Genomic DNA, 22,005 nt, shown 5'->3' with positions numbered 1-22,005 from the left:
AGCCCCAGAATTCTCTGCATCACACACACAAAAATTCACAAGTGTTTAGGTGTAAAAAACAGAAAGTAAGGGAGAATGTGATTTTATTTGGACTTTTGGGGGCCCAAGCCTTATCCTGAAAATGCAGACACCCATAAGGGTCCTGTGCCCTAAGCAGTAATGTAAGGCAAAGCTAAACTATTTCCTATGTATTTTAATTTATGAAATCCAGTACCTCCCTGCAAAGCTATGGAAACTGGAATGAAACAGCAGTGACAAATGAAAATAGATTAGTTCTTACATTTTTGTTCCAGTTTTAACTTCTATTAACTGAAGCAGGTGCTTACTTGAAATGCAAAGCATATTTCTGTAGCCCTGAGTAATGACATTCCTTATGCACAAATCACTATACACACAAACAATTAATTTTAAGTAAGTTCAAAGTTCATGAAGAGTCTTTTGCAAAAAATCTAAGCTGAATCTATTCAGAGTTTTATTATTAGCTTAAAGACGGAAATGGAACAAACTCTCAGTTCCTATTGCCTAGGAAAAATAAAGGTGCTGCTTGCGTTTAAAATTAACATTTTTCCCTCATTATTTCTAAATTTGGCGCACACACAGAAATAAGCTGAGTGCGAAGAGACAATGACTTACAATTGTCCCTCTTGCAAGAGGGCACCGCCCATGAACTACGGGAGGAATGAACCTCCAGTCACCTCCATGGAGAAACCTCCCTGGCTTTTAAGTTTTGCTCCTGAAGCAAAGCAGACTGGCACAGAGGTTCAAAAAGGCTCATGCTCATGCCAGTGCCCCAAATATCAACACATTTCAGCCAGATCTCTTCAGAGTAATAAGCAAGAGCAGAATAAACACCCCAATGGAGACCAGGGTAAACAATGACAGTATGTTTGCAAAACCCACCCAACGCTGAACAACACTGTGCATCTTCAGGAAGAGAGGATAAGCCTAAAGGCAAGTATTTTTAGGATAGACACTTCAAAATTTGAGTTTCTAAATGTGAAATGAAGGCCCAAGTAAGAAATAGGGAAGAAAATCCCCTTCCTTCCTGTAAAGTTACCCTAACTATGCAGTATTCTCACTCTAGAAGGAAATATTAGGAACGTGTCAGTCTCACCACTACAGCTCTGAAAAGGAAGAAATAGATTCCCCTTATCATAGGCTCCATAGTTGGATAACAGAGTATTAACATGAAACAAGGATGATGTTCAGTAATTTAAAGAGCTAACTCAGGCATTTCCACATCAACAAAAGGCCAACCCGCTTTCTCACAAGGTACAGGCTGACAAAAAGGTGTGGAGAGCATAAGATTTGGTACCTTAAGTAACCCATCTTCCTAACTTGCCCCAAAACCTAGTTGTCATCTCCTTGCTCCCCAATTCCAATGGCAGGTTCTCCCTACACTGTCAGTCTGCATCTCTTTTCCTAGGAGCATAACCCACTCTCCTGGTCACTTTTCTTGTAACAGAGCTAAAGCAATTTATCATTTTGAGATACTCAAAAAATATTAGCTCAATATGGAAACCTGGAACTTAATCCAATTTTAACCTGGAAACCTAACCCCAAAAATAGCCCACGAAGCCTTGCAAGAAAGCTCTCCAAAGATTATATCCTGAGCTGGCAAACACAGCTCTCTGCATTCTGCAGTTAGACTACCATTGAACCTACTTCTGCCAGAAAATTATACTCCAGAACGTCTTTACTTTTCTCCAGAGAGCCATGTCTTTAGGAGGCAGCCAGGCCCCTTTCCCCCCCCCAACACACCCAGACAAGATCCATCTAATTATGACCACTGCCCACCAGCACACTCTTCTCTACCAGCCTATCTTCAAGCCTACATTAAGTCAAGACCCTACAGTAATACAAAAGTGTGCATCACAGGGAATTAAAACTAAGCGAAAGGTGTCGTACTTTCAGGAGCAACTCATCCCCCAAAACAGAACGCAGGGCCAGACAAAGCATACAGCAAAGCAACCTGCTAAACTTGACTGCTGAGGACAAAATTAAACACAGCTGCATTAGCCACATTAAACAAATCTGGAAAAGAGAGATTGCTGATACTCGGAGCAAAACAGGTGTTTCACCGCAGCACTGCTGCAGAAGCAAAGAACGTCTCAGGCTGTAATCTAAACAGCAGCTGCCACCCCCAACAGGCTTCCGCCCCCGTTTAAGCATCAGGGCAATGAAAAGTTAGAAGAGGCTGTGAAGGTACGTAGTGCTAGCTTTTGTGTTTTTCCTCCTAGTTCCAAAACGGCAGAAGGGAAACAGTTCACAGTAACGCAGCAACAACTATCCCAGTAAGGAGTCCCGTGAAGTCAGATTCAAACCTCAGGAAAATTAGCAGTAGATCTGGAATTGTGAAGAATCAATGCAAAAACTGCAAATTGGGCTGGGCTTCCTCTGCCAGGAAAATATCTTTGATACAACTGCTATGAAAAACCTCCAGCACTGTTGATGTTTGTTTTAAATAAGCTTGGCTCATATAGGTAAGTCTGGCTTAAAGGATACAGTTGACAGTGTTGGATCCACAGCACTAAGGATTTGGACAGTCATAAAGAGAACAGTGCAAGCTTCATGGATCTTTCAGGCAGTAGCTGAGAATGCTAACTACTGCTGTCAACATGTCCTGTCTGAACAACTCTCAGAAAGCCTTTCCATACCTCTAACACAACATCTGAAGTATCTGCCTGGAAAACCTGAGAATCGAGGCACTCCAGAGGTGATGCTTTAGAGGACAGTGGCTTTTAATGACTCGAGAACACTGCATGCTCCCTGCCAGCTATCCATTATATACAAGCTTATCCAATGACTTTAATATAGTGATAAGCTACTGAACTGCTACAATGCCCTGCAGAACTCTGTTGTTATTGGTACTGGAAGTCAAAATGCTCATCTGTGAGTAAGAATCTAAAAATACTTTGGGGTATGCCTGACAAGAACCACAGGAGCAACTAAGCAATCCCAAAAGATGGACAATCCATGCACTAGTCACTGTCATGCCACGTCATCCTTGCACAAATACACCTCCTCAAAAGAATGTAATAATTACTTTAAAATCTGCAATGAGCACATCCGCCAAGTTGTGCTGCTGTCGCTTTGAACTGGGGCCCCAAAACAAGCACGAAATTATCTAGAAAGGGTTGGGGATTCCTGATTTCTGGAGAGGGGGCAGAACCCCACACACCAAAACCATGCCCATTTCTTCAAAAAGGGAGATTATGGAAAGCTGACGCTCCAGTTTGAAGAATACCACATGCCTGAGCCCCTGCATATGATTCTTCTCTGCATTTTCTAAGATTTAGGGGAAATTACTAAAGGGGACCACGCAGCTTGCAAAAGACACAGTGGCAAAATGACCTGGAGCAACAAATTGTTAAAGTCAAATATATACTTAATAAAAAACTTCAGTGTTCAAAACAAATAGGAACTGGGCAGAACGGCTCAGAGCAGCTACATATGAAATGGTTTCCCAATAACTTACAGACATCTCAGAAAGTGAAAGTAAACAGGCAGTGCAGTTCCAAAGAGGCTTTTATCAATATTTTTAAGTGGAAGAGCTAATATTCACTGTTCCAGCTGGAAACAGTTTTCAGTAAGCTAGGTTAAAAAGAGTATCTACTGTGAATGGATAGATGAACTTTGTGCAGTCAGAACTCTGAACTTGCAAACTACAGAAGAAGCTGCAGCATGGAAGAAGGTAGGTCTGCTTCAAAACAAAAAACCCTCAAGTCATATTTTTCTCTTCATCTTATTCTTACAGGCTACATAAAGGATTGTGTGTTTAATTCAAGTCTCTTCTTGCCAGGATGGAAACATAGGAGGGTATTACCATCTCATGGCAATGTTCTGAACATGCTCAGAACTAGAGGAACACAAAAAGGAGACAGATTAAAAAACACTAGTTTCAAATGTTTATTCTCTAAATCTAGCAAATGTTCTAGTTTTTGGAAAAATGCAAATCCACAGGTGAAAAGCCAACCACTAATGACCACATGTAGAATTCTCCCTCCTCATCCACTTTCCTTCAATTCAAATAACCAAAGATTTCCACAAACCGTATCAAAAAGAATGTTACCTATCATAGCAGCTGCTCACCCTGACAGGTGATCTTCCCAGTATTTTAAGCTTTTGGGGGACAATAACAGTTTACTTCACATACAGAAGGTACCTGTGCATATTTCTACAACAGATTTCACTGTATTAAGATTCACTTCACTTTACATTCACACTCCATTTCATTCGTACCTGAATCATGAAGTCATTTTCTTCTTCTACTTCACAAATACAACGAACAATCTCAAAATCACTTTCTTCAACTTCTTCGTCAGGGTTAGTGGTTACATCAATATCCTGACTGCAATCATCATCACTCCAAAGCAAGCTGTCCGCAGATGATTCACTCAGGGTGTCTTCCTCTGTACAAAAAGTAGTCAGATAAAATCCAGAGTAATTACAAAAAGGTCAAATAACTCAAAATTTTCATCCTGAGTACGTAGACATCACTTCTAAAAGTGTCAATTCACTCTAACTTAAGAAACATCACAACAGTGGCTTACTGTTTATTGAATGTTACTACATAACGGTTTTATGTGCTCATTAATAGCTCTTTCAAAATATTCTGACTTAACAGCTTTTGTCACTAAAATTCTAATCTTGACATACAGTGCCTCAAAACAAAGGCACAAAGTCTCTTTAGTCAAGTATAACAAACTATCAGATTTGTAAGTTCAGTCAGGGTTCTTCTTGTTTTTAATACAGACTAGTTTTGCAATCTGGATAGAATTGAGACTTGGCACTTTCTCAAGATGCAATGTTTCCATTACAGAAACGGTCGAGAGTCTAATACAGAATTTAAACCCAGTTCAGAAATGATTACTTCTCCTTTAGATCCCTGTTCAGGATACATTCATCAGTGCAGGAGAAGTGCATTGCACAAGCTATTCTGTAAGAACACTCCCCACGCTACTTAAAACATCCAGGTGGAACCTCTGTGGATTGACTAATACTGTCAAAAAACCTTTGCTGAACAACATGCATACCTTCATAATATTAATGCAATGTCTACACCTTTCCTTGGAAGGGTCAAAGGAAGGAGGAAGAAAAGGATCTCTAATTACTTGGGAAGTAATCTAACATTTTTACCTTCCGTTCTCCTCATGCCTATTGATCACTCTTGACTAGACTGTGGTCTCTGACCTGTACTGGGTAGCACTATTTTGATCACTTAGCCCCTAAAAGACGACCATGGAAACACAAGTTTTTGCTATTGACTAAACATTTTCGAGACACCTCTGCTCTCAATACATTCCAGGGATGGAGAATTCACCACAGCAGTTGATCTTTGTGTTTAACATGACACAGTCTAGATTTGCATGGGCCAAAAATCAGTACCAAGAAGCTAAAGCTTTCTTGCTGGATTGAAAAGTCTTCTACGAAGCTCTGGGAAGTCAGCTGAAGAACTCAATGTTTTCAAGAGGACTCACAAGCTTAGACTGTGTAAAACAATTTTACTGTATTGGAAATGTGTTGTATTCATCCAGAACATATGCTTTCTTAAACTAAAAACACACACCTGAAAGATAATGGTATATGACATTGCTGTAGAATTATCTATTAAAAGTTTTATTCCACCTGTGAGACATAGCACTCTTTCCAAAAGGTTGCTGGAAGCAACAGGTTAATCATGCTGTACTTTCATACAATGGAAGAGTTTCACTAATACTCTTATTTGTCTTGGTACAGAATTTATTGTTAGTTACTAAACTATATGTTCCCAGTCTGTACGCTCCAAATCACGCGACTGACCACAGACTTGTAGAATGTTTTAAGAAATTATCAGCACATTCATTTAAGCAGTTTATAATGTTTTTCTTTCTCCCACACAGACTTAACTGAAGTACCTTTTGCCTAATATGAAACAATAAAAAACCTGCGTCAAAAAAAAAAAAAACACCAAATGGTTACCAACAACATATCTGTACAGTTGGGCATCCTAAGTTTCCCATATATAACCAGTCTTTATACATTTCCCATTTCATTCAAGTTTGTGAACTTGACATTAAAACATTATGAACGCTGGAACATAATAGCCACATTTTATGTGAATTGTCTATGAGATATTATGAAGAAATAAAAAAATGGCTACTTGACAGCTTCTGACCATTATGAAGCTCAGAAAGCCCATTATCCCATTATACCCATGTAAAATGCTGTACCTATACAACTACATGTAATCACATCCAGTGGTGTCTCAAACACAACACACATTCTGTATAAAATATGTATAGCATCTATTTTTAACTCTCAATGTATTCTTTCTTCAAAGTAAGCCTTACGAAATATGACCGAATGTAACTACTGAAGTCTGAACATTTTTACTATATAGTTAATGAGGAGTTGCAAAAAGGTGCAAAGTGAGTTTCCATTCCGATATATGGGAAACAAATTCTTAGAAATTCTGTGGACGTAAAGTTAAAGCAAACAGCAAAAAAGCAGCAACATCCGGTTCTGGCATATGAACTTGGTTCAGCTTCTTCAGGTAGGGGAATGGAAACAAAAATAGTCCTGCATAAGAACTGCCAAATTCACTTCATAAGTACCAGTTTATATGCACTTGCTATAATAATAATACAGCTCGCACATTTACTGGTAATGAAATACAGAACTAGCAAACCACAAAGGAGAGTCATCTTACCATTTGTTTTTGATTTTCCTCTGTGCTGTCCAGAATCAGAACACTGCAGCAGTGTGCTTGGGTGGGCAGGTGATTTATTTGAAGAACTGTATTTTGTGACAACCGGTTTTTCAGGAGAAAGCTCCTGTGAAACATCTGTGCTTTCTTCGCTTCCAGAGTATTCTGCAAAATTGTAAGAAGTGTTATTATTGGAAGCTTGTGATCAAGGAAAGAAGAAAAAAATATCATCAGGCAGGCATGCAACAGGCACGTTTAATTCACTGAGGCAATCTCCACTTCAACAAGCTAAGACTGTAGGACTTCACCGTGCTGCTGAAAAGACTTCTGTAAACACACTAAAGGAAAATTATCGTCTGACCCAGAAAAACCTTATGCAGCGCAGTCAGCCTTCACTGCTGACACAAGTGAGAAAGGTTTAAAAGAGTGGTTGCTTAAACCTAACTGTGTTTCAGAATGAACATGTCTACAAATACATTTGCATTACAGGCACTTCTACATGATTAGCTGGAGACCTCTCTCACACCTCATTATTATTCACATAGGCTTAACACATTCACTAATCTCAGACTACAAAGTGAAAGCATCTTGTCTTTCCAAAGGATTGTGTTTTGTACATGCACTAGGAAAAAAAAGAAGAAAAGCCCTGATTACGAGTGTGTGGAGAAACACCTGTAAGAGGTCCTCTATGAAGGACCCTTTTGCCTTTGTGTTCTTGGCTGTATGTAAATTCAGACCTTCTTCAATTATAAGCAGCACCCTCCAAATCAGTGATCTGGAGGAAGCCTTCAAAGTTTAGCCTAGACTAAACAGTCACCTCTGCAAGGGAAACATTGAAACTCTGATGCAAAAAACGCAGGGCCAAAACAGTAAAGCAATTCCATGGAACACAGTTTGAACAAGCAGCCCAGAACACAGGCAAAAGACAATGCTGATCTAGCTGTACTTGCCTGCAGGCATTTCAGAATGTCCTGGTAAACAGAATCCTATTAGTAAGGATGATATTTAAGAGGAAGGAAACCATTTCCAGCCCCCAGAACCATTGAGCTTCTCCACCACTGAGGTTCAGAGAACTGAGATTTTTTTTGCCAACACTAGCCTGAGGCACATTAAAGAAGATCTGTCAATAGCAAAAGACCTGCAAGTCTGAATTAAAGGACAAAAGCTTGCCTGGTATAATTTGTCCCCCAAAAGTTGTTCAATCAACATAGTTGATTATTGTACAAGAAAAATCAAAACTGCCTGAGACATAGGCTGAGGCAGCAGTATCAACAGTGCGTTGTCCTGACTTCACCTTGAAAACTATTTTCTCACCTCCTTTTATTCCTACAGGAAGGGCACGTTAACCCTTTCCCTCCCTGACAAGATATTCAGAAACACTTTGTCCAGTTTCAAAGTACTGCTGCGTGAAAACCATGTATCACTGTCTGTGATTTTCTGGGATGCAATGAATCCAGGATGTTTAGAATAACTATGACAGAATTCACTAGCACTGTGAGAAATACAATTCTCTTTTGGATGTTTTGGCTAAAAATGAAAAATTACCAGCCCATTATTTCAAATGAAACCCAGGTCAAAATCTTTGTAAAGACACAGTTCCCCTGCAAGTCCAAAAGCAGGAATCTGAACTTGTGATCTATACCGCTTAGTAAAGGTGGCTCCAAGCTAAGCCTCAGTTGAATTTACGAATCTTTTCCTCAGGATACTTTACACTTTGAACCTCATATATAGGCCCAGAACGGTTACTGGTTACTTGATTCTTAACTTCTAAAAAGGTCAATTGATTCTGCAAGTTTTCTCTAAAGTAGAATGTTTACAGATCACACAGGACAATGTTCAAATAGGACCGCAAAAGGACCTCCTATACTGGGAACATCTGCTTACACAGGGTGCTCTGTGACAAGCCATGGGGATCTGCACCCCCTTTAATGTGGTAACAATCACATACAAGAAGCATGTTCGCTAATGAAAAGCCAGACTTAAAGACTGCTTTTCAGTGGTGCCCAGTGACAGGACGAGAGGCTACGGGCACAAGCTGAAACATGGGAAGTTCTGTCTGAACATGAGAAAAAAGTTCCTTACTGTGAGGGTGGCTGAGCACTGGACCAGGTTGCCCAGAGAGGCTGTGGAGTCTCTGTCCTTGGAGATATTCAAAAGCCCTCTGGACAGGGTCTTGGGCAACACGCTCTAGGTGACCCTGCTTGAGCAGGGGGGTTGGACTAGATCTCCAGAGGTCCCTTCCAACCTCAACCGTTCTGTGATTCTGTGACATCCATGCTGTAATTACACTTATTCTGGGCCATTAGAAGCACTATCATCAGCAGCCATCTAGCACCGGTGAAGCGATTCGACCAAGAAGAAATTATCTCACCAACCACGATTTAGTGTTAACCACTTAAAGTCAGAACTAACAGATTAACCGCAGGAAACAGCCTTATCTGCAATGCCTGCTCTTAGGGTTTGGAATCAGGTAACAAGCAAAAAAAATAATGAAGCCATTTTCCTCTACAGAACAAGAAAAAAAGCTTTACCTGGCTTAATTTTCTTTTTCTTTTTTTTCTTTTTCTTTGACTTGGACCTTCCGTAGTCTTTGGATTTTTTCTCTTTGTTCTTCTCCTGTTCTTTGACAGCTGAAATAAAAACAATATTCCGATTTAGTTTTAAGGATATATGCACATCTATTTATCTTTTAATTTTCTTTACCACTTCAGGCCAACTCACTACCAAAAATACCAAAAAGTAAAAATTCCAAACCCCAAATAATTGTAACAGTCTTTTTTGTTTAAGTGCTAGTTTGAATGTCCTATAACTACATTACAATAGTATGCAGGCAAAAGCAACTGATATCAGTGGTCCTTTGCCTCACTTAGTACTTACTTGGTAAGAGAGTTCCAGCCTTAAGAGATTATTTAAAAAAATACTGAGGGATTTGTTATACGTGTTTTCTAAAGATGATAATTGAAATTTGGCTGAACATAAACAATTTCATTAGCACTATGACGTGAGTCCAACAAAAGAACAAAACCCCAACCTCCCAAATGCTAGCCCAGTTCTTCAGCCATATTCAGAGTATTTTCTTTCCTCTAAAATGAAGTGACACAGAAACAATTGTTTTATCTGGCAATACCTGCTCTTTTCTCTCCATCTATTTCCCAGTGTATTTTTATAGGAATACAAAAATCTTCACAATTTTTGAACGCTGTGGTGATGTTTTTCAGTCAAGTCCATCCTCAAAGCATGCTTCGAGAACATTTATCACAAAGTATAACCTGATTGTCAGGTAGTATGCCCAAACCCTTACTTTCCACCTCCTGTCATTTGCTTACAACTCTTGCCTTTTAGATGTAATTCTCTGCTGCTGAATTTCTAGATGCTTGTACAGTACCTTAAAAATAACTATCCTGACTCAGCTGAGACTACTAGGTGCAACCGTAAAATGCATTAGGGCAGGAAGCTTTGCATCTAAAAAGGGCTCTTCACTCAGAGTGCTTAGCTGATTAAGCCACTCGCAATGCCATTTAAAAAGCTATTTCCATTTCTGATTATTAGGATAAAGACAACCATCGAGAGACGCTATACTGTCAGAAACCCCCTCCTATGCAAACCATCTAAAAACCCTAAGTAATCTGTAACTGCTAATGTATGCAGGAAACAAAATAGCAATACCTCTATATTTTCACATTAACCTCCTACAATATACTATTAGTAATCTACCTGATTCAAAACCTATGCCTCAAGAGAGCTTCAGCTCTGTATTCCTCCTAAGTCCTGGAATATCTCCTGACATGCCAGGAGGAACGTAAGTGGCAACGAGGGCTGCCAAAACTCCACACTGCCAGCAGCCACGTTAACTGCTGACACTGACCATAGCCTGCCTTACAAATTTCAAATCCTTCAAAGGGAATACGACTGGCAGTCCAAGACAAACATCCCCCCTCCCAAAAGGGACTGCTGATTGAAGAAAAAAAGAAAAAAGGGGGGGGGGGGGAGGAGATAAGTAAATTACAATTCAAATTTTCCAGATACATCTTATTGCTATTTACAAATGTTACTTTCCCTTGCTGTTATCTCTCCTAGTCTTCCAGTGGGAGCAGGATCCTCTGGGTACCATTTCTTTCTCCCTACTCGGATACAGTGATGCAAATAAGTTCTGTCATTTTATTCTCCCAGTAGAAGGGCAAATGGAGAGTATTTGAGATCAACATGGATGGGAAAATTTTGAATCTTTTCACTTTGCATGCTCAGATCATCTGAGATGCATCTGAAAGTGTAGAATATGCTACTGTAATTGCTATCTATGTCATAAATATGATAGTAAAAATGTGTGGGACAAAATTTTCTCAAATTAGTCAGTATGTCTTTTAAAAGCCTAAAAGAAAAAGAAAAGCAAGTATTTGCAAAAATTTCAATGTACAGCTGCTGTCTTAACTGCACAGTGCAACTAAAGCAATTCCCCCCCCCCAAAAAAAAACCTACAAAGAATGAGTATTACAAAATGGACCTTTCAAAACCGCCATACAGCAGGAGCTTTCTGTCCCCAGCTGTTTCCTGTAAACATTCTTAAGTCTAATGAGTTCCCACTGAAAGGAGACCAGACAAGGAAGCTGCCTAGTGAGAAGCATCCTCATGGATTCACGTGATCAAAGAGGAACTCCCTTATCAAACCCCAACCCTACCAAGGCATCGCAATCATGCCCAATCACAACTTCACTTTTTAAAAGAATTTTTTGCCAAAACCATAAAAAACCCAAGCTTTCCCACTTTCCTTGAACGGCAAAGAAAGCCTAATGAGAATCAGGATGCATACAAAGTCCCATATTCCCCCCAAGTCCCCCAAAAGTGGAAGTTTATTCTAATCTCCATGCCCAACTCCCACATGAGAAATGCCCTATTATTTCAGACCAGTGAAAACATAACAGCGGATCTCGTTCTCATTCATACCTTCCTACAAAGGAAGGCAGCTAAGGATACCCAAGAGTAAATGCTGGCTTCCCACTGGAGTAAAGTATTCCCATTGGAGTAAAGTATTGGCTATGACCAAGAGAACCATGAAATGACAGGCAAGTAAGATGATCTCCTCAAGAAATTCTCTAGAACAGAGATCATCGCATTAGTAACTACAGATTTTTTTTACATTTTCCTCATCACTATGGCTCTAATTCTCAACAGGTATCTGAAGAAAAATAGTAATATAGGACACAGTAATAAAAATTCTGTTTATAGATGTCTGTACGGCAGTTCTCCTCCTATATTATAGTAGAGCCTCTGTAGTACAGTGTGACCCTGTTTACACTCAGGCAGTGATACAGTCATGAGTCAAACCAGTTCAAAGATTTTAGTAGCAAGGAATGTTGACTACCAGAAAAGTAAAATGCGACTAAAAACATCACAAGCGGTACAGAATCTAGGCAACGGAAACTAGGTCTTATTTTTTGCTTTCTTAAGTTCATGTTTCTCAGCAAACTCAGGAGTAGTTAAAAACATTTAATGCTGGGAAAACTACGGACAACTGAAGAACTGACAGAATTAAGACACATGTATCAAGCAAAAGGGCATGGAACAATTTTTACCCATTTTAAATATTTTAATACTTTTTACATCTTTAAAATATTATACACCATAACAGGGAAAATTAACCCTGAACCAATTATAGCAAGAAAATTTAAAATTCACTATATTGATTCTTCATTTGAAACAACTGGAAAGAAAACAGTGAAAAAACATGCCTTACAATTTTTTATTGTACAACCATGAAAAATCAAAGTCTCCGAAAGAAGCAGAATGCTCTGCATCAATACTGATCAGCTCCTTATGATGCTTAAGACTTTTCCAAGAGTTTTTCCATTGTAAACTAGGAAGGCCTACCATTTTCAACTCTTTCTTTTTCTTGAGGCTTCCGGAGTGCTTTCTCTACGTGGTTCTCCTTGGTTTGTTCTCTAACAGAACGTCGGTGATTATTTAATGCATTTACAGAAGGAGTTGAAGTTCTTCTCTTTTCTATTTTTTCATCTCTATATGGGGTACGTCTTAAGGCTACATGTAGAGGAGCATCTACAAAGAGAATACAGATGAGGTCCAAACTTTAGACACTTTCAAAATGTAAGACTACTTCGCCAGCAGCAGTTCTCGTTGCCTGTATGGAGTGCCTCTGATGAGATATACTGCTCAATTCACAATCCCAGCAACTTGACCATGGAAAAGTTTAAGCAGTAGCTGATTTAAAGATCATCTAAAACCTGGAATGTTGTTTCTGTTTTTTTAAACACAAACAGGGGATATAAATGCACTCCCCAGAAACCTTGTTCCTCCAGACATAATGTAGGTTTGACGTAAGAGGGAAAGAGAAACAGCTCAGTTTGGCAGAAACACATTCAGACTTTATTTTATAAATCAGAGCCTCATTTCTTTTTTCTTAACTAGCGAGCAGAAACCACAGTCTGTTCCCAAAAGTGTACTTTTAACAAAGCTAACTCGAGTGGCCTACAGCAGCCCTGCACATTTAAGGAAGGGAGGTCTTAAATGCATATGACTGAAGCAACACTTCTTCAACTCAGATTGAGATGCAAGAGATTATTAGCTAAAAGTAAAAAGTCATGTGATCCACAGACTTAGCTTCATCTGAGAAACCATTTACCATTTAACTAAAGTTAAGCCAAATAATTCTCAACTTCTTCAGTGCATTAAAGTGGTCTTCTAGCAGCTAGCAACTCTTTCTACAGAGTTACTCCTGGACACAGGGAAAACACAGTTGAAGGCGACAGAAGCTAAGGTCACGTGACATGTAGAACAGTCACACGAAATGAGGGAAGAACCTTGCCATTTTAGAATATGGCATCAAGTATCCTGGTTAATCCGACCCAAAAGCCAAGGTGACATCTTGTTGACTTTCAGTAAGTTCAGTTGATACTAAAGGCCACTGAAAGGACTCCTTTCCTGTCTGAAGACTTAAGTACTCACAGGATTTTCATTGGACACCTAACTGCATCACCCTGAGCAGTAAGCTAAAGACAACTGAAAACAGAAGGAAAGAGAGTCCTAGACAGCATAATTCAGACAAGAAATGGAATCAAGTACTCTGGCCTGACAAAAATTTCAAGCTGAAACTAAAATGAAGCGTATTAAGATGTCTCAGTAGCGAACTTTCAGAATCAGGTGAATCTCTTCAGGCAAAAGAGCTCAAAGATCCAGAAATCTAAAGGCCACCACAGATGACTTTCTCCCTGGTTCTCTCCCACCTGAGTTCCACCAGAACCTCAGGAAAAGAAAAGGAGCCCTTCGTAACAATCTTAGTAACTGACCGCTTGCCTCTAGTCAGTTGTCCCAGTGCTTTTCAGCAGTCACAGCAGAAGAGAGAGTTTTTACAAAAGCCCATTTCCACAAAAATGTGGAAGGTAGCTTTGATGTTTGATGAAGGTAGCTTTTTTCCAGTCAGGCAACTCATCGCAGCCACACTGTGTCAACACCTCTATTGGTTATCTTTTCCTTGGAATAGTCAGAAAGATTTTAGCATCACAAATGTGGCTTCATAGGCTGGTTTTCTTCCCTTAAGATCTTTAAAACCCAGAAACAGAAAGTCATCTTATGTACTCCCAACCCATGAGAATTAGTTTGCTGAGCTGACTGAAAACTGAGCTCTATTTGAAGACGTTCATTAGAAGCATCCATCACACTAGAAGACCTTTGACCACCTGCAAACAGGAGAGAATATTATCACATCAGAACTCAATCATTTAGGTTACTCCAGTAACCTAGGTTTATGCATTAACCATTGCTTTGGAGGAGTCCCTCCAAGAAAAAGCCAAACACGCAACCAATGTCATATCCAGAGCTTCAAAACCTAATCTTAATCCGAAGGTTTGACCTGTCAAAGCCTTTCACTGTCTATTCCTAAAGACCTTGTAGGACCTAGCAAAATCCATAGGGAAAATAAAATATGAGCTGGATCCAAGTTTGATTTCTCCTTTATTCCTACACCATGACATCTAGGGAAGCAACTTCTCTGCTGAGCATTACGTTACACTGTTGTGCGAGTGCCCAGAGGCAGATATGAATACATTCAGTCTCATAGGCCCCAGGAATACTATCAATCTGAAGCTTGTAATCAGTCCAAACGAAAGGACAGCACTTTTTAGTGGTACTGACTGATGACAATCATCTCCTTGTCTGAAGTCCACCTTACTGAGGTTTGGAAGCTAACATTTTGAAGACTCTGAACCAATAGAAAGGTGAAAGAATGATTATATTCTGGATTGTAGCAGATTAAAGAACTTTCCCTGGGTGCTTTTCTACTTCAAAAGAGCTGCAAGACTTAAATAGCATGATTTCTCTACAGAGAATTTTCAAAACCAGAAACACACTCCTTCATTAGATACCACTGTGTGCATAAAGCTTTCCGCTTTTCTACTTCCTGCAGGAAGAAGTATACAGAGGGTTGTGTGTGTGGGGGGGGTGTTTTTAAAAGGGGAAGTCTATTTTTTGAGCTTCTCTCAGGACTTCCAAGAGCTGAAACCAAGATTTAAGCACTTCATAACAAGTTTGGGAACATCAATGTCCTATCGAACTTTCTGACAAAGTAAAAACTTTTGTGGCAGTACAGAGTGAGAAATCACGTAAAGAAGTCAGACAAACCCTCTCAATTACCTACCATTCTGCCTGTAGTAAGTTCCAAAAATAACAACAAAACAGCTCCTCGAGGAATCTAAAAGTTAGACTAGAAAGAAATCTATACAAACCAGACAACCTTTATCTAGGCCTCCTAACTTTCACCTCTCCCCGGTTAATTTCGTAAACTAATGTTTGATTTAATGAGGTCAGAACCCTGTGACCACCTTGATCATACTGATCTTCCATAGAGCACAAGACATCAGGTCTTCTTGTAGACCGAGATTTTACGCATACAGTCTCAGTGTTACAAAACCGTACTTTACCATTAGGCTTCTTAGCTTTGCAAGACTGAAGTTTAAGGAAGTTTTTGCCAAAAATATGTTGACTCTTTCATGACACAAAGAAAGGTACTCTATCATATGCCAGATGTATTTTTCTCCGGTAGCGGACAAACAGTAGTCATGAAAGATGTTAAGTTTTGAAACTTTTTTGTACCATTGACAGGAAAGTTTAGAGGATCTAAGAGATCACTGAGCACTCAAACATCTTTCAGAAGTTGAGACTGAATTTAAAAAGAAGATGAGATTAAAAAAACCTAGAAAATTATCCTAAATTTTGGAGGAAATCCAAAAAGATTAAACTCGCTCCCTGTAGATCCACATAAGCATTCCACTTCTAATGTACTGTCTCCTCTCAATACAACCTCTTCAAATAATACTGTGAAGCAGACTGGGCTGTAAGTTAGACACGTTACCCCCCAAAAAGGAAAACAATGACTTAACAACCAAAACTGGTAACTCGTATTTCGGTACATGCCATTGCAACTTGCACATTCCCCAAACTCAGACTTTAACTGCCCACAGTCTTCTTCCATACATTCTATGAGGCCTGATTTTCCAAAGCCTAGGAAAGCATCCTCTGCCACATAAAGAGCCGATCCAGAAGCAGTGACAATATTGTAGAAATCCGGACTTACAGCTACTGAATTTGACACTGGCATCCTCCATAACCGAAATGCAGTATCTTGAGATAAGGCACAAATATGACTGGCAAGTTCTGCAGAACACTAACACTGACTCTGAGGATGTTAGTGCTGATCTCCACCTATTCAGAAAGTAGAATCTCCGTGTTTGTAGGTCAACCATGCACATTCTTCCCTCTTAGCAAAGAGACATCTATCACTCATTCAGAGGAAACACGAGAACCCCACACAAGATTGCCTGAAAACCACTATGCTGTGCAGACATTGCATGTGCAGTTAAGAGCTATCAGTTGACAACTGGATACCTTAGGTATGCAAGTCAAAGCAAGTTTGCCATCCTGTTCCCTACGCAAGCATAATTAGGATCTCATTGGTAACAGGAGTAAAAATAAGATCCTTTTTGCTTACATGCATTCCTGCTATTAAGACACTTAAGCTATAATATGCCATATTAATGCTAACTGAGTAGACAGTTATCCAATGACTATGAAGATGCACGTATAAAAATTTAAATCTGACAAAAGAGATGTTTATTCTTTAAGTACCCTTTGTAGGCTCCTTAGAAGCAGGGGACAGAACTTCTACAGTCTCTGAACTACATATCCCAGATCTACTGTTTTTCTTCCTCACAGCAAGAAGGATGACAGACCTCAAGCAGGCAGTATCTTGCCAGTCTGAGGCTGCCATTAGATGCCCATGTGCCAAAACCACAGCCCAATATGGCAAGGCATTTTTGAATTCTCAAAACCAGTTCTAATTTCAATTAGAGCAAGACTCCTCAGAGGAGCTGAACTATGTCCAAGGAATGCAAATATATCAAGTGATGAAGTACCTGCCATTACAACAGCTACCCTGAGGCCAGTATCAACTCTGTCAGCATTACTGGATGGTTGTTAACACTAGGTACATCAGCCACCCTAGCAAACATTTTGATGGGATTCCTGCACACACACACTCCTCTACTTGTCACTGTTCACAGCTGATCAGATTAGAATTTTCAGAGGAATCTTCAGTATCTATAAAACATGAGACTTCAACAAGGTTTGAGGTGAGGTGCATCATCTGTTCAAGCACCGAAGGCAGCCACAAGGTCTTTGACTTTTAGATTTTAGAAAAGTGGTTCAACCCACACTTATCATTGCCAGATGCAGAGATATGCCTGGCATAAGGGCATGAACTACATTTTGTTGGACCTCCAAATGAAAAGATTTGACTAAACGGAAGAAGTGAAAACCACCAATTCAGAAAGACTCAAACTCAAGAAAGAGTCATACTTCAGATGTTCACCAAGTTATGAGAAGAAGATACAGGGAATGAAACAAAGAAGCTTCACAGCTATTCTGTGCTTCATGTGCTTGAAAAGGTCTAACTCAGGCCACAACAAACATTACTATTAAAAACATTCCTGTGCAGGTATTTCACATGTAATAGGATGGACTGACATATCTAAAGAAGAAAATTCATCTTTCTATACAGTTTTTTTTTTTTTTTACAGTAAACATTTGCAGGCACAGTCAGGGCAAGGGAAAACATACTTTATCCATATTAAACTAAGTTATTGTGCAGACAAAACAAAATAAAGGCCGCAGAAAGAAAAAAGCCTGTTTTTTAGTTATGCATATTAATGCAGAATGTGGTTTTATTACTTTTATTTAATAATTTAAATTTATTATTTAATTTATTTAATAATTTAATAATATTACTATTTACTACTCTTTCATTGCAGCAAACACCAAGTTAACTTTGCTAAAAATTTTAACAGATAGCTAAACCACATTCAATTCCCAGGTGATCAATTTGAGATAACATCTTAATTTTAATTGTCAAAAACCTGAACGACTCCTTCCTGTAAGACACACTTTCAGAAGTCATCTGCAGCTTACGTTCAAAAAATCTTGTTTTAAGCTCATGGATCCACATACGTTTGTACAGATCTTGATTTTCCTCTTAAACAGAGAGGGTGCAGACAGCCCTATAATGCACTAGCTGCGGTGCAAAGCAACCTGAGAGCTGAAGTGCCTGCATCTCCTGCTTCCCAAGGGGACACAAAATCAATTCCCTTATTCTTTACAGAACACAGGTCTGTTAGGGAAGGCCAAATAGCAGCAATCCTCATGGAGATTAGTATTGCCAAACTGGGTATGGGAGAAGAGACAATAAAAGAAGAGCTATTTCATCCTAATGGTCTTCTACTTGTATTCCCTGATAAATTAGAAAATGGAGGTATTGCCTGAATCTATCATAGTCATTTAAGTCTGCACAACTCCGTTCAGATGAGAGGGGGAATCTCTAAACTACAAACTAAGTGATGGTAGCTCCTTTCCCCTCTCTTCATTAAAAAAGCAATACAGAATTTAGACAAATGCAAGTCAAATTTGCCATGGCTAAAGACAGAGACTGCCCTGGAAACGTAAGAGAGAAACAAGCAGTAGAAGAAGCGGTAAAGAATTCTAAAACTCCAAAACAAACTTGTGAGATAGAGACTCTAAAGCCAGAGTAATGTACCTTGTAGCAACATGTTTTAAAAATAGATACCTGCATAAAAACATATAATGCTTTTAATACATACATGTTGAATAGGACTATTTTTTGTTAGAATCACAAAAACACTGCAAATATAAAAAGTAAACCCACCATATACCATATTTAATCGTTTGCACATTAATCATATTTGAAAGCCTGTACTCTCATTTAGCAATACATCCCGAAACACCTTTTTAAAAAGATCACAGAAAAATGCCCAGTAAGCTTAGACAGAGTCTTGCTTACAGGCTATCTTCCAATATATGCAATTAACAGAAGAGATCCTTGTGAAAGGACTGGAAAACAGAACACAACATGCAACAGTATACAGAGTTAAAATGAAAAGATACATAAGCCCAAGGAGGTAGCCCTACTTTAGAATAACCTCCTTTTTCTACATCATTCGAGGTACTGGTACAGCAAAAATTAGAATAATTAAGAACACACAGAGTTAAAAAACAAATGGCTCTTAAGATCAAAGATGTACGATCAACAGTGATTTACAAGGACATTACCTTTCCTCTTCAAGAAAAACCTTACGGTAGCTCTGCAATAGCAGCCTTTGACAAGCAAGCTGACTCGCAAACCTTATGGTCCACCTTCCCCCCCTCAATTCATTGTTTAATAGCTTTCAGCACAATCAGGGGGCTATTTGCAGGGGTATGCAACTAAGAACATCACTGAAACAGTCCAAGTTAAAAGTAACCATTCACAAACTGGGGAAGAAAGGTGGTCAGAGGAAAGCACACAAGGAAATGCAATTACAACTCAACACCATACACAGTTACCTGCCAACGCAGTTAAGGTGATGACGTCAAACCAGTAGTGTGCACTTGGGGGAAAGGGTAGATGAAAGGGTCAAGATCTTGAATCACTCACTAGTCAGTTCATACAAGACTGAATCACAGGAAAATAAATTCTCAAACTGCAATAATTAAGCAGTGTCACAAAAGGCAGATTAGAAATCCATTAAGGAAAAGCACATGACAGGCAGGAAGCCTATTTTGATCACTGCGCAGCGTTAACAGCCATTCTTCATAAACCTGCTGGGCTCAGGTGCGTCTCCCTATGCAGGACTTCAGTTTCATTTAAGCTGCGTGAAAAGTATACTGCATGCAAGCTGGCACATCCTGACACATTTAAAGAAAATATGCCTCTGCCTAATCAAATCTTATGCCTTTGCACTATTTAAAGCTACAGAAGTATCTGGTATATAGAAGTTTACATGCAGTAGCAGAATACTAAGTTACTCTCTCTTGTTAGAAACAGGCAGTAGCATGTCAAATGAAAAAAGTATTTGTTGGACATGTTAGGAAGAGCAGAACAGACGTGAAGCAAAGTATGGCTAGATATATTTTGCTATACTGACCTACAGCTCAGTGAATGACTTGCAAGACTTTGAAGTTCCTAAGTAATTACACAGAATATTAATGAAAGATCAAATGCAAAGACATTCAAGAAAAAAAAAGGGGGGGGGAATTCAACAAAGCAGTTAGATTTTGTAATATGGGCTCAATTAAAAGACAAGAGAGATGTGACAATTCATATGGAGCTCCAGTACAAAAAGAAACTAGTCCACAGGACCAAAGTATGGATATGAGTTATCAGCAACAATGCTTAGCTCACAAGTCAGCCCAGACTGTCACTCAGATGTTGTATTAGACACCAAGAAAGTACGCACTTCAGAGAATGAAACTGAGAAGCAGAAGTTAACCAACGTGATTCTGAAGGTTGCAAAGCAGTTATAACTTAGGAATCCTCCCTTTCTTTTTAAAAAACATTGAGATTTTTTCCTCGTTTCCACTACCCTTTAGTTGCATGAGGATCTTTCAACAAATTGCTACTGCTGTGCTTGATAATACTGGGATTTTTTTTTTCCAGAGGTCTGGCAACAAGAACTGTAAATACTGCAGAAATTGGTACTAGATTTTTAGCTAAATGTCATTGTGAAGTCAAACCATGAAGTGTGAAGACCAAGTAAGAAATAAGACAGAAATGGAGTTACCCAGACAGATTCTTTAAGTGATTTCCTCTGTCCTTTTTCTGTACTAACTGTACTATTCAGACATTTGCCAAGCAAAACAAGAAGGTCAAAAACTCTGTGGATTATGTAGTTTTGAAAAAGCAACAAAGGTTAAATATTAAAGTTGTTACAAGGGTACAAAAGAAGCTGCATAGTTAGTTCATTACAGAACATGATCTATATTTCTAGAGGAGGGAATCTCTTAAATTCTGCCTTTTCTAAAACAATGTTTAAACATATCGTTATGTTTCTCCTTCTCTATGAAGAAGTATGGGAAACAGATGGAAGAAATATGGAAGACAGAGCCCTAAAGAGACTCCTTTGGCCTAGCATGCATCAGAAGAAAATTGATCGTTGCTCTTTCCTGCTGGTCCTGCCTACTGATGTTTAAAAAAATGAACAGATCAGCAACATACTTACACATTGAACCAGCTGTAGTCCGTCCTCTTTTTGACCTTTCTTGATTAGCTCTTTCAGAAGCCAAAGAACCTCTGGTTTGAATATTTCTTTTTACAGGATTCTGCTGTGATTCTGCAGCCTTCTCCACTCCATGAAAATATTTCATGTGATAATGCAATAACTTGGCTTTGCGGAAGGATTTTGAACAGTCCAAGAACTTGCATCTAAACTTGTGATCTTGATCAACAGTTGCAGCTTTTGATGCAAGAAAATCTGCTCTCCTAAAACGTTTTGTTACTGTAAGAACAAAACAGATAAATTCCCCCATGCATTTGCTATATTTATCAAACGGTTACCTAAACTTAAAAAATTTTTTAAGGAAACAGACATGCATTCAAACATAAGTTAGCTATCAAATGCTAAAAATAAAATTCTAATGCTACATCTACCTTCAAGGTAAATAGCCCAGATACGGGAAAACCCTGTTACAAGTTTTTTGCCAAGATGTCAGTGTTTCTTGATGTCAGCGTTTCCTATGAATGAATTACTGTCAAAAGACGACATTTTGCTTCATTAAGCTTTTTGGGCAACATCTAATATGACCACCTATAGTGCTACCCATAGTACTGAGACTGTGAATTACACAAAGATTGCGTATTTCAGTCTAAACACTGACTGAACATTACATTCTATTAAGTATTTTTAACTATTTACATTTTTGGTGAGAACGTTTTCCAAGAAAACCAGCTTTGCTTCTTTGCTTATAACTACTTTATCATCTGCTTT

General features: G+C 38.9%; 1 protein-coding gene across 8 annotated transcripts in view; it reads right to left on the bottom strand.

Moving 5' to 3' along the window:
- The window catches only part of PHF20 (PHD finger protein 20), a 77,922-nt gene that overhangs the window by 15,130 nt on the left and 40,787 nt on the right, over positions 1 to 22,005 (bottom strand). For 5 of the 8 annotated variants that reach the window (XM_064521341.1, XM_064521342.1, XM_064521340.1 and 2 more), the window contains 5 exons: positions 21,241 to 21,516; positions 12,554 to 12,739; positions 9,220 to 9,318; positions 6,692 to 6,853; positions 4,243 to 4,412 (listed from right to left, as the gene is read on the bottom strand). In XM_064521341.1, the coding sequence (XP_064377411.1) occupies positions 4,243 to 4,412; positions 6,692 to 6,853; positions 9,220 to 9,318; positions 12,554 to 12,739; positions 21,241 to 21,516 (893 nt within the window). The remainder of the gene's footprint in view (positions 1 to 4,242; positions 4,413 to 6,691; positions 6,854 to 9,219; positions 9,319 to 12,553; positions 12,740 to 21,240; positions 21,517 to 22,005) is intronic. The other 3 variants (XM_064521345.1, XM_064521346.1, XM_064521347.1) reach the window with 3 other exon arrangements.

Source organism: Dromaius novaehollandiae, chromosome 16, assembly GCF_036370855.1.
Source record: "Dromaius novaehollandiae isolate bDroNov1 chromosome 16, bDroNov1.hap1, whole genome shotgun sequence".
Taxonomy (NCBI): Eukaryota; Metazoa; Chordata; class Aves; order Casuariiformes; family Dromaiidae; genus Dromaius; species Dromaius novaehollandiae.
Note: the sequence above shows the minus strand (reverse complement) of the source record. Positions and strands in the feature narration are given on the sequence as shown.